This window comes from Anguilla anguilla, chromosome 12, assembly GCF_013347855.1.
Source record: "Anguilla anguilla isolate fAngAng1 chromosome 12, fAngAng1.pri, whole genome shotgun sequence".
NCBI classification, from domain to species: domain Eukaryota; kingdom Metazoa; phylum Chordata; class Actinopteri; order Anguilliformes; family Anguillidae; genus Anguilla; species Anguilla anguilla.
This window is the reverse complement of record NC_049212.1, coordinates 35,137,274-35,150,686: the sequence shown is the minus strand read 5'-3', so window position 1 is coordinate 35,150,686 and position 13,413 is coordinate 35,137,274. Positions and strand designations below refer to the sequence as shown.

Here is a 13,413-nt window from a genome sequence, read left to right as displayed (position 1 = left end):
ACTAGGACTGTCAAGTTGGTGTCTCCGAAGCAGGAAGCATTTGCTCTCTGAGCCTCCTGGTCAGAAACTGAATCCTGACCAAGCCAGAACCCGACTCTGGTTGACGGGGAGGGTCTCAGATGGAAGACTTGATGCATAAGAGCGAACACCCTGGCTGATTAGAAACCCACTGCCCGCTCGCAGCAGCAGCAGCGCTGGAAGCGCACAGTGACTGCAGATCCGCAGGATGCATGTGCCCTGTGCACTCTCGCAGGGTGTCCTGAATCGATGATGCTGCGGCAACACAGCTTCGCTGCGTAAGGAACGCTTTGTGTTTGAAATGCAGTATAGCCTACATGCAGACCTTCACTCCGTGCCGAGAGGCAGCGCTTAAGGGGAGAGGGATATCACCCGGATGACTGTGTGCGTTTGGTGCCCTATGCCTGATGAACGTGTAAAGAAGACTTTGTGGCTCTAATGGTTAATGGCGAGAGCCATGTTCCCGATTATGGAGATGACGTTAAACTGAAGTCCTCAATGGCCACAGTTTAGACAGGTTTTTGACATGCTTCAACACTCGCATGCCTTATTCAAGCTGTTGATTGGCTAATGAGTCCAAATATCTTGCTCTCTCCCTCCCTCTCTCTCTCCCTCCCACTCGCCATCTCTCTTTCTCTCCCACATCTCTCTTTCTCTCTTTCTCCCTCTTTCTTGTCATCTCTCTCTTCCTCCCTCCCTCTCACATCCATCTCCCTCTCTTTCCTCCCTCCCTCTCCCCCTCCCTCTCTCTCTCTCTCCCTCTCTCTGCAGGTTAGCTGGTGCCTGTGCCCCAGGCGCCCTCTGTGAATGTCTCTCACCATGGCCAAGCACGAGACCAGCAACAGCAGCCCCGTGGTGCGGCAGATCGACAAGCAGTTCCTGGTCTGCAGCATCTGCCTGGACCACTACCACAACCCCAAAGTCCTGCCCTGCCTGCACACCTTCTGCGAGAGGTACAGAGCGCTCCCTACTGGCTAGGCTTCAAACCTCACCTCCCTGTCCCCTAATCTCTTGAAGGGCATGCCTAAGGGGGGGCCTAAATTATTTTACACCATTTATCGTCAGAAGGCCCGATTTTAGACGACTTACACATTTACATTCTGTCCATACAGCTGGATATTTACTGAAGCAATTCAGGTTAAGTACCTGGCCCCAGGGTACGACTGTTACACCATGCAGGGAAGGAGTTAGACAGCATAAAACTGCCCTTCAATGACAACGTTTCCAAACCGACTTCCCAATTTCCAACACTTCACTTTGGGCGCAGGGGAACAGAATGGCTTCTGTGTATATAAGCACTGCATATATGCGCTGGCAGTGCTCGTGAAAGCTTGTGACTGCAATGTCTGACTGCTGCACTATGATCACCTTTTGTTCCATCTTTGGTTTTTGAATTATGTATGCCTTTTTGCTCAGACAACTCTTCGCTCTCTAAAAAAAAAAATTTCATGCCTTATGCCTTTTCTTTGTTCTGCGGCAGTCTGTGGACAGGCTCCAGTTAATCGGTGTGAAAACCATCAACTGGCATTTTGCGCCAGACACCAATTAATTTGGTGAATCATTTGTGTAATAAACGGATTAGCTTACTTACTTACTGGCATGCTGTTCCCAAACCTAGTTATATGATGCGTCATGGCTGCACCGAACGTTTTATTATGCAGGGAAGAGAGAGAAGCCAGAGCAGACGACAATTTACATTTTAGTCATTCGGGCAGGCGCTCTCAATCACGGTGACTTACAAAACGCGCATTTAACGCGGTAAACAAACACCACAAGAGCTAGCAATAGCACGAGCCCAAGCCGCTTAACCTCAAGTTCAAGTCGAGTCTCAAGTTACCAGTGTTGAAATCTGATCAGGTCCAAGTCACCAATTCTCAAGTTTGAATCAAGAAGTCCTGAATGGGGCAAATGGGGATCACATTTCGCGGCTCTCACTAACAATGATGAAAAATTCAAATTTTATATTACAAAAGAAACAAAAGGGGCATTGAATCCAAATGATATATATATTTCCTTCTTAGTGACTGGATTGGATAGTACTGTCAGTAAGAGAGGGGTATGCGTGGGATTAAATATTCAAGTGGTTTCAGTTTCAGTAAAAAAAAACTTTCATTGTAACAACACAACACAGAAGGAGCAGGCAGGAATTTCATAATGCCTATTCAGTATTGCATTTTTTAAATACATGAGATTAGAAAGGACAGACGAGGTCAACAATTGTAGAGCATTTAGTCAGATGGCCGTATGTTTAGTAGGCTAATTCTATGCAACAGAAATGATTGGGTAAACTCGTGGCAGAAGTGCAATATCTTGCAATGTATAAAACAGTCAGTAGGATGTCACAATTCCGCGTACGCTCATTTTTATCAACAATACGTTCATTGAATGCTGACGTAATATTGTAATCACAATATTTCATGATGTTTTTGCTGGAAATAATACTAATACCGCTTGCTAGCAAGCTGACTGGTCTAACGTTAGCATGAGCAGATAAATGAACCGAGACAGACTGGATTAGTAAAGTTATGGGCAACTACTGTAACGTTAGCTGGCTTGGCTGGCTGGTCTGGCTAAACGATTTTGGTTCAATCCAAACTGATTTTGCTTACCTCTCTTGATGAATGCGGACCAGGTATCTCGGAAAAGTTTATGTTGTCCCACATTTCTCCTCATTTTCATATTTGCAGATGGCAAATGGTCCCGACATTTTGTCTCCATTGTGTAATTTGCAAACGCTGTTTGCGTTATTCTTGATCTTGCCACAGAAACTTTATGTTGACCAAATGCACGCGACAGTCGCGACTACAGCCATTGACCAAACGTCTGACGTCACTGACCCAGTTGCGTAATAAAATGTTGATCAGGGAAGATACCATTGAAGCCGATTCATGTTATCTTATCATTTATAATTTAAACCGGTTGATTTAAAATCACATATTGTGTTACACAATTAGCCGCTCAGACACACGTATAATGGAATCTGTTTGATACTGCAAGTTCAAGTCACTTGACTGAAAGTCCAGGTCCAAGTAAAAAATGGTGAAAAAAGTCACGCATCATGAAAATCGTACATTCTCAGTTTTTGTTTGCGGGGACAGTAGGGGATACAGTGTAGTACATCTTTCTGCTTTATATTGTTTTGCAAAATAAGAAATATCTCTGTCTCTTTTCTTTTTGTTCCTCTCCCCTCTCTCCTCCTTCCTCTGTCCGCCGTTGCAGGTGCCTACAGAACTACATTCCCCCGCAGTCCCTGACGCTGTCGTGCCCCGTGTGCCGACAGACCTCCATTCTGCCGGAGAAGGGCGTGGCCGCACTCCAGAACAACTTCTTCATCACCAACCTGATGGAGGTGCTCCAGCGGGGGCCAGAGTGCGCCCGTCCCGAGGCCTGCAGTGTCCTGGAGTCCGTCAGCGCTGCTGTGGCCGGGACACCGCTCTGCTGTCCCAACCACGAGGGCAAGGTACGTCGCCGAAACCCTCACTGTAATCTCCATGTGAGTGGCCACCCTGTCCCTATGGGTCAATCAGTAAGCTTCTGCTGCAGTGCGACGTTTGAAACCATTTTTTTCTGAAAGAAATTAGTCAGAAATGAAAGAGGCCCCACTTCTCGTAACATTTGTAGCAGGTAACAGGTAAAGCAGCTCTCTCAGTGTCCAGCCTTTGGCTTGTCATGAGCTGAATTGCAATGCTACAGTTTTTCGCAGAACAATGGACTCAGACAGATCCAGCAAAAAAAAATCAGGTTGTATGTTACAGGGGTCTTAGCTTGTGCTGCATTGTATTTGGAGTACCCGTACAAATATCAGTTAATACATTGCAGTAAAAGGAGCCAAAGTTTTATTTTGCCACAGCTATTCTCAGTAAAAATCTAAATTTTTTGGTGCAATGTGGCCCCACCTTTCCTTAGTGGAGCAGTCATATCTTTTTTTTCCTGCTCCCTGGCTCCCCCTGCAGGTGATGGAGTTCTACTGCGAGTCATGCGAGACGGCCATGTGTCTGGAGTGCACAGAGGGAGAGCACAGGGAGCACGTGACCGTCCCTCTACGGGACGTCCTGGAGCAGCACAAAGCCGCACTGAAGAACCAGCTTGATGCCATCCGTGGCAGGTACAACCACCAGGAAATATTACCCACCTGGCACAGCCATTTTTAATTTCAGATTTTTTATATCAGAACTTCATTTTCAGCATGTGGAACGCCTTGAGGTGTGCAAGTCAAGGCTCAACACAGTACTGAATACTTTTTAAGATTGTGGGTAAATGACAGTCATAGTGGGGCTGAGTGGCGTTTTCTCCTAATTATATATTCTTGTGTTGTTAGTGAGCTGGTCACTGAATGCATATGACTGAATGTGACCCTTGCTTGAGGCGATATTGCTATTATTAGCACATGTTTTGCAGTGTGTTCCCCCCATGTGGACTGACCCTGACCCTTGTCTCTCACCCCCCATACCCCCCCCCCCCCCCCCCCCCTTTCCCAGACTCCCCCAGCTGACGGCGGCCATCGAGCTGGTGAGCGAGATCTCCAAGCAGCTGACGGAGCGCAAGAACGAGGCGGTGAGCGAGATCAACTGCACCTTCGAGGAGCTGGAGCGGGCGCTGAATCTGCGCAAGAGTGCGCTCATCACCGACCTGGAGAGCATCTGCAACGCCAAGCAGAAGGTTCCGCCTCCGCCCCCCCCCCCCCCCCCCCCACCCCCCTCCTCCTTTCCCATCACAGGGATACATGTGTAGGAGGGCACTGGTTCTTAAACTTTTTAATGCTGGAACCTAAATTAGAAATTTAGTACCTTTCAGGGATCCTTCCAATGCAGATGCCAGCACAGGCTAGTGGACAACAGACTCGTTCCAGGACCCACCGCATACACTTCCACAACCCATTTTGGGCCTCAACCCATAGTTTAAGAAACTCCGCCCTGTTTAGTCTCTGCACCTCAAGGTCTTTCAGGCTGTTTGCTTTTTGAAAGTGAGTAGCAGTGGACAATGATTATTGAAGAAATAGCCTTTTCTAATTGAAGCCATTTTGTTTAAACGATAGCATTTACTGCTATTTCAAATGGAACCTTGGGAAAACTAAGTTGCTCAGCTCTAAGTATGCGCAAAATGAAAGGCCATTACAGTGCAGGTGTGTCCATTTTTGGTGCTGTAGGTCTGAAAAGACTCTTCCCCTGGGTTTTGTTTTCTAATAAAATGACATGGTAAATGGACTGCATTTACATAGCGCTTTTATCCAAAACGCTTTACAATTGATACCTCTCATTCACCAGAGCATTTAGGGGTTAGGTGTCTTGCTCAGGGACACTTCAACACGCCCAGGATGGGGCTCGAACTGGCAACCCTCCGACTGCCAGACAACCGCTCTTACTTCCTGAGCTATGTCGCCCCTCCGCCCTCATGAATATGGAGAGGCTGTAAAAATGGCCGCCCGTAGTTTAAGGTGCTCCCGGTATGAATTGTGTCATTTTGGGGGAAAAATGGTGTAATGCAATCGGGGAGAAAACGCCTATAATTTGCAAACCACGCCCCATAGTTGTAACGAATGTTCAGAATCGATTCTATTGGTCAACGCAATGAGAGCGCTGACCACACCTCGTAGTTGCCTTTGTGCCTTTGCATTGCAAAAATACAATTAGAATATACATTAGAAAATAAAGCCTTATGATTTCTTTAATGGCTTTTCCCTTTCCGTCCTCCCTAATTTTCCTACGCTGTGTTATGTTATTAACTGCTTTAGTATACATGGATTAAATCTAATATGAATCTGTGAATCACTGCTCTGTTAACGTGTGGTTCCCAGGTGCTGCAGGCCCAGCTGGCCTCCCTGCTCCAGGGGAAGGAGCACATCCAGAGCAGCTGCAGCTTCACGGAGCAGGCCCTGGACCACGGCAGCGCCACCGAGGTGCTGCTGGTGCAGAAGCAGATGAGCGAGCGGGTCAGCGCCCTGGCCCGCCACGACTTCCCCGAGCAGCCGCACGAGAACGGCCACCTGGACTGCCTGGTGGAGACGGAGGGCCTGCGCCGCTCCATCCAGAACCTGGGCGTCCTGCTGACCACGGGCGCCGTGGGCCACACCAGCGTGGCCACGGGCGAGGGGCTCCGGCACGCCCTGGTGGGCCAGCACACGTCCGTCACCGTCACCACCAAGGACAAGGGCGGCGAGCTGGTGCGGACGGGCAACGCCGCGCTCCGCGCCGAGATCTCGGGCCCCGACGGGGCGCGGGCCGACGCCGAGGTGACGGACAACAAGAACGGGACGTACGAGGTGGGGTACACGCTGCGCTCCGAGGGCGAGTTCTCCTTCGCCCTGCTGCTCTACGGGCAGCCCGTGCGGGGCAGCCCCTTCCGCCTGCGGGCCGTCAAGCCCTCCGACGTGCCCCAGTCCCCCGACGACGTCAAGCGCAGGGTGAAGTCGCCCAGCGGGGGCGGGGGCCACGTCCGGCAGAAGGCCGTCAGGCGCCCCTCCAGCATGTACAGCACCAGCAAGAAGAAGGAGAACCCCATCGAGGACGAGCTCATCTACAGAGTCGGTGCGTTCGGTCCAGCGGTCTCCAACCCTGGTCCTGGAGAGCTACAGGGTCTGCGGGTTTTCATAGTGGCTCTGCACTTCATGAATCAGTTAGAGCAGTTGATTACACAGTTAACTCAACTCACCTGGTGTCTTGGGTCTCAATTGGGTGCCGATTTTAAGGTGAAAACAAAAACCAGGAGACCCCGTAGCTCTCCAGGACCAGGGTTGGAGACCACTGGTTTAGTCAGTCCGTCGTATACACAAGCAGGCCCCACCTCTCCTGGAGCCACTGCAGCGATGTCATAATGCCCCTGCAATGATGTCATAATACCCCTGTGTCCTTTCTTCATTCTCACAGGCTCACGTGGGCGGGAGAGGGGGGAGTTCACCAATCTGCAGGGTATTTCTGCCTCCAGCAATGGCAGGATCGTGGTGGCAGACAGTAACAATCAATGTATCCAGGTAAGAGCCTTACGATTTGCAGGTGCGCCTCGGTTACTGTGGTAATGAATGGCCAATTAACACCAATGAGTGTTTATTATTTTAATAATTTTCTAAACTGTCATCCAACACAGGTCTTCTCCAATGATGGACTATTCAAACTTAGGTTTGGGGTCAGAGGTCGTTCGCCTGGCCAGCTCCAGCGCCCCACAGGCGTCACCGTGGATATGAACGGTGACATCATCGTGGCCGACTACGACAACAGATGGGTCAGCATCTTCACTTCAGACGGCAAGTTCAAGGTGAGCTTGCTCATAACTGTCAGTCATTCAAATAATCCTTGAGGAATAACCAATCGCCTGCAGTCCTCGAGCACGCTGCCAATCAAAGTTAGATTAGCAAGTAGTAAGTAGTAAACTTTACTTATATAGCACCTTTCAAGAACAAGTTCACAGAGGCATAAAATGAGTAAAATAAATAAGTTAAATAAATAAATATTAAATAAAAATAATAAAACAGACATTACATTACAGGCATTTAGCAGACGCTCTTATCCAGAGCGACTTACACAGCTTTTACATAGCATTTTACATCGTATCCATTTATACAGCTGGATATATGCTGAAGCAATGCAAGTTAAGTACCTTGCTCAAGGGTACAACGGCAGTGTCCTTACCCGGGAATCGAACCTGCGACTTTTCGGTTACAAGCCCAGTTCCTTTACCCACTGTGCTACACTCCGTGCCACATAAAAAGAAAGCAGAGCCACGCGACAAAGGGCGAATCGTCTTTCCCGCCTCAGAACAAAATCGGCGCCGGGCGCCTGATGGGGCCGAAGGGCGTGGCCGTGGACAAGAACGGCCACATCATCACCGTGGACAACAAGGCCTGCTGCGTCTTCATATTCCAGTCCAACGGGAAGCTGGTGACCAAGTTCGGCGCGAGGGGGACTTCCGAGCGCCAGTTTGCAGGTACGGACGGGGAAAGGTTGCTCGCGCACAACAGCAGGATGCTGCTAAATTAAATTCACAATATCATATGATGGAGATTGGATACGCATCAGCAATAATGTATAACCGGTGGACTAGTCTATCTTGATTTTTCTGTCAGATCTATGTAATGATAATCTTTGCGCTGGCTTCCGTAAGATACACAGCATGGTACTGGATTTGCTTTGGGAATTTGGGATCTCTGTAAATGAAATAAGAGAGAAATACAATACAAGGAAAGGAACAGTGCGAAGGAACAGGGGATATTGTATAATCTGTTATTGAATAGAACCATGAAAGGGGGCCAGATTTACCCAGGCTTCAGTTCCAGTGTTGAAAGGGACGACACTGTCAACTGTCATCTGGTGTCAACTGTCATCTGGTGCTGGTGTCAACTGTCATCTGGTGCAACTGTTTTTACTTTCTTTCATTTTTTGTCCCATCCCACTCGTTGATCCCGTCCCGTTCGTTGTTTAATTTTTGAGGGAATCGGTTTAGCTCTAAACCGCTTCGATGTCCTGTGGGTCCTGATGGCAGATTAGTCTGTACGGGGAACCGTTTGCTTTGCGTTCCCATGACTACAGGCAGCGTAACTCTTGTTCTGCTTGTAGCCAAAAAGCAAATGCTCGTACCACACAGATGTCTACAGCATTTATAGCTCGCTGGTGGATAAAGGGTTTAATTTGGCAGAAGGCTAAATCTCTTTATCCGTAGTCCATGCTGTGGTGTTGATGGAGTTTGAGGGATGGACATTTGGGTGCGCTCAGTCCATTGGTCAGGGCAGAGTGTTGTAGCTCAACTATTGCCCATCCTGGGAAATCCTGATGGCATGCTTCCGTCTACAGCTGGTGAACAGCATCACTTAACCCATCCTGTGAATCTGTACTGCCAAATGCTTTCTGATAATTTCCAGCTGTCTCTGTACTACGACCTATGATGTGTTATCCAGGACTTTCAGTGTTATGCATGTGGGGGTTAGCAGGGCATGGTGGAGGAGCATGTTTTGTGTGTAAGGAACCAGCTTAGACTACTGGCAGTGTCATGCAGCGCATGATTGGTCAGAGGTTGGCCAATGAGGGAGCTGGTTTCACCCACCTCTGCAAAGGCTGCATTTTCAACAAAATGGACATAGGAAGTGGGGTTCCTATGAAAAAGAGCTTGGGGCTTTTTTTGGTCCTTTGTCTTTCATTTCTGACTTTTCCTTTTCATTTCTTTTAGAAAAAAGTGGTGCAAACATTGCACTGGAGCAAAAGCTTAGTAAATCTGGCCCAGCGTTCAGTAAGTATTGCGTGTGTGCCAAGTTTTACTAACGTGTTAGATATCGATTGTTCAGTTTATTCAAATCAGACTCTTTTTACAGACATTAAATTCATGAAGGATCTGCACTATATTTAAATAATGATGGTAAAGATTTGGCTTAATTCAGCTTAAAAACACATTATTAATAAAACTTCAATTCAATTAAAATGTTCAAAAAAACACCAAATAACTATTTTAAAAAAATGTGTGGATCTTTTATGAATGTACTGATCAATATATTTTTACATCTATACATGTCTGTTTTGAAAACAATAAAGAAAAGTAAAAATAAACACATTACCACTGACATTAAAATGTTTATGTTATTGGTCTGGATATTAGTCTTGAACATTATTTTTTGGTTAAAAAAAAATGAAAACATGAGTAAAGCAACTAGAATATACGGCCGTAGGTAACCTAGGCCACCACTTTCCAGTTTGGTGGTATAGAGAGTTTGGGGGAATGGCTAACCTTCTTTTCTCAGACTGAATGAGTCTCTCTCTTCTCTCTTTCTCTCTCCCTCTCTCGCTCTCTCTCTCTCTCTCTCTCTCTCTCTCTCTCTCTCTCTCTCTATCTATCTCTTTCCCTCACCCCATCTCTCACTCACTGCTCTGTCTCAAGGTCCACACTTTGTAGCTGTAAATAACAAGAATGAAATAGTGGTGACAGACTTCCACAACCACTCCGTTAAGGTAAGGCCAGAGCGAGCCGTTCCCCTTACCTAACGCGTGTGCGGTTACGACATCATCTCCAGTGTTGGGTTTCTGAGTTGTGTGCTCACCGCTGTCCTCTCCAGCCTGTTTGTACTCACGCTTGCAGAGCTTTCAGTCATATTCTGTATGACTCACTGGGTCGAATGGTGTCATATCCCAGTGAGCAACAGCTTTGACAACCCCAACACAGCTCCGGTTTTTACCCGGATACTAGTCTGGCTACACCCTAGTCAGTTAGAAAACTTTCACTTTTCAACCAAATGTAGCCAGGCTTCACTGACCTCTCACCGCAAAAATGTTCACTGGGATGAGAGCATGATTTCCCCCGGCCGTTAAATGACTCCTGCCTGCTCGCCTCGTGTCCCTAGGTGTACAGCGCTGACGGAGAGTTCCTGTTCAAATTCGGCTCTCACGGAGAGGGCAACGGTCAGTTCAACGCCCCCACGGGCGTGGCCGTGGACGCTAACGGCAACATCATCATCGCTGACTGGGGCAACAGCCGAATACAGGTGCGAGAGCCGTGGTCGTAATCTTTCATTCTTGTCCCGAACCCTAGATGTTCTATCCTCAGAGCGTTCAAAAAGGGGAAATTTCAAGGTTGTTTTGGGAAAGCCTGTGAGGTTAAGTCCAGTTCCAGCATGTTTAGCCCCCGATTTGTTACAGGTCAAGTAGTGCAGATGGCAGACGGAGAAATCATAATTGACCATAAGCAAAGCACATCCCTGGAGCTCTACTGACAGACGTGTCTCACGTCATTACTGCTGTAGGGCAACGAGCCTGAAAAACGAGGCTAGTTTTTTTTTTTCCATGTGCTTCCCTGTGTTCGCCTTCCAGGTGTTTGACAGCTCCGGGTCCTTCCTGTCCTACATAAACACGACGGCGGACCCCCTGTACGGGCCCCAGGGCCTGGCCCTCACGTCGGACGGACACGTGGCCGTGGCCGACTCTGGGAACCACTGCTTTAAGGTGTACCGCTACCTGCAGTAAGACCTCGGAGGAAGAGGAGGAGGAGAGGAAACGGGAAGAAAACACACAGGGTTCAAAACATTCTCAATGTTTTCCGCTTTAACCATTTCGACTCGACTCATCAGACGGACTGTAAGATACTTGTACCTTTCACCCTTTCCAAGCTCTCCTGGAAAACAAGAAACAAACAAACAAACAAATGTAAAAAAAAACGTTCTTTGATGTTTTTCTACTGTATCGTTTGGAAGCAAACCCACTTTGAGCCGAAGGACTTTCCATTAAATAAAAATGAGAAAATAATGAAAGTATGTCAGGAACTCGACTGGAGGGATAAAAAAATAAGCGTGTGTATATATATATACATATATATATTCAAAGTGATTAACCGCACCTAGTGTGGACAAAGAAGAACATTGAAAGGCATAAGCAAGACGGAACGTCGTGGAGCAAAAACAGTTTTCCAAATGCATGAAGTTGTAGCTTATCGGAACCACAGCTGAGACAAAGTATGTTTGTAAACTGGTCGCTTTTCCTGGCAGTAAATGCCTGAAGAAAAATGGATGACTCATACCTCTCTTTTAACTCTGAGTGCAGTATTGAGACTGAATCTTTCTCTATTTGGTCATTCGTTGTAACAGCAGATTTTATCCATGACGAAGTAAGCCATCTTGAACATGACTTCAAACACACCATCTTGTGCATTTAATTTTGTTGTATATTTATTCTTGTAAACACATATCTGTATATCCTGTAAATGGACATGTTCTTTGAAGCTGCATTTATGTTATAAAACTTATGGGCCTAATTGAGTAACTCACAGTTCAGATAACTAGCATTTCAGCATTTGTAACAAGTGTGTAGGTCAAGATTGAAATCGTGTGGGTTTGAACCTGGACATATAAGCCCAAGCTTATGAAATGAAGTGTGCAGTATTTAATGCAAATAGCTATAGCACAATGACTCACTTTTTATGTGCTCTTTTTAAGACAAAAAGGAAAAAGTACAAAAAACAAGAAGTTACTTCTTAATTTATTTTATTTTTTACGTGATTTTATCTTTTACAGATTATTTTTTTAATTTTATGCATTTGTTTTCGTTTCCGCCAAAATTCGGGTGCAGGCCTTGACGTTATATTGTATCTACTCTGTCTGTGGAACACCCTGATATAGTCAGCAACTAATGACAAAAACGAAAAATTTCTTTGTATTTTTTTTTTGTTGCCAAAAAGCATAAATTGGTTACTGTTGCCATTTACTGAGAAGGTGTAGCTCATAAACTTATGTATATTGATATTATATATGCTATATCTATATAGCATCATTGCTATTATTATGGCAGATAATTAAAATTTCTCACTTGCGTTACTTTAAGGAATTTAGAATGAATGCAGCACAATGCTAAGTTGTTCTTATAACCAACCCACGGGCTCAAATGTGGAATGTGTTATGTTTCACCAACCTCTCCTCTGACGGACTCTCTCCTGATAATATCACAGGTTCAGAAAACAGTATTTGCAGTTACATCATCACAGTCAGTCCTGCTGTGCCTTGTTTAAAAGTTGTGAACGATGGGGGGGGGGGGGGGGGGGGGGGAAACTGACAGCCATTTCGGCATTCTTCGGTTCAGAAGGGTCACTGTCATTGCATGTTGAAGACTCTCATTTAGAATAGTGAATTGAATCCTGTGTAGGCTACAACAGTCATGCAACCCTTATAGGTTAGGCCACCTCAGTCCAGTGTGAATTCACATCACCTCATTTGTTCATTCTTTGACCTTCCTGAATCTAAAAGAGATAAGGTCTTTCAAGTGGTCATTGCAATTCCATGTCTCTGTTTTTACTAGGAACTGCCCAGAGCATTACGTAATGAAGAAATCCCATGGAACACATTAAGTATATTCACCATGTTTATGTTTAGATGCTTGACTCATTAACTGCCCTGTAGTACACATTTATTGAAACCTCACATAAGTACATTGTTTCTTGTAGGTTGTGGGGTACCTGTTGAAAAATCCTTGAAGGCTTTTTCTTTTGAAGGCTTCTGTTGAACGAGTTTTACAAGACGTGCCATGACCGGTTAATGCCTGGACATTGCATTTAGTATAGGGCATACTGTTATAATTGTGAACAGGGTTTAGGGTTCCTACACATGCAAATCTTGAATTTGCTTTATCTGTACTGTAATGTGAAAATATTTAGCTTCATTCAATTATTAAGCTTTTCCACTTAAAGGTGATATTTATGCAATTTTTAAAAACGCTTCTTTTTCTTTTGCTATACATTCCCCAAAATATGAAATGTCATGAATTTAGTGATATCAATATTCTGTCTTCCAAAGCATGCAATGCCCCAAATAAACTGGTTACGGTATGAGAGTGGTATTTTCAATAAAATTATCGACCATTTACTAGCCTGTTACACGTCATTTTTAAAATAAATGATCCTTTGAAAATGCTATCGAACTCTGTAGGAACCCTGAATCCT

General features: G+C 45.9%; 1 protein-coding gene across 4 annotated transcripts in view; it reads left to right on the top strand.

Moving 5' to 3' along the window:
- LOC118210052 (tripartite motif-containing protein 3-like) overlaps positions 1-13,294 on the top strand; it is a 36,192-nt gene extending 22,898 nt beyond the window's left edge. For 3 of the 4 annotated variants that reach the window (XM_035385879.1, XM_035385881.1, XM_035385880.1), the window contains exons 2-13: positions 790-971; positions 3,238-3,478; positions 3,972-4,123; positions 4,497-4,677; positions 5,813-6,542; positions 6,882-6,985; positions 7,099-7,266; positions 7,767-7,935; positions 9,172-9,231; positions 9,874-9,944; positions 10,334-10,474; positions 10,800-13,294. In XM_035385879.1, the coding sequence (XP_035241770.1) occupies positions 826-971; positions 3,238-3,478; positions 3,972-4,123; positions 4,497-4,677; positions 5,813-6,542; positions 6,882-6,985; positions 7,099-7,266; positions 7,767-7,935; positions 9,172-9,231; positions 9,874-9,944; positions 10,334-10,474; positions 10,800-10,952 (2,316 nt within the window). In that variant the 5' untranslated portion in view covers positions 790-825 and the 3' untranslated portion in view covers positions 10,953-13,294. The remainder of the gene's footprint in view (positions 1-789; positions 972-3,237; positions 3,479-3,971; positions 4,124-4,496; positions 4,678-5,812; positions 6,543-6,881; positions 6,986-7,098; positions 7,267-7,766; positions 7,936-9,171; positions 9,232-9,873; positions 9,945-10,333; positions 10,475-10,799) is intronic. The other variant, XM_035385882.1, reaches the window with a different exon arrangement.
- The last annotated feature ends 119 nt before the right edge of the window (positions 13,295-13,413 follow it).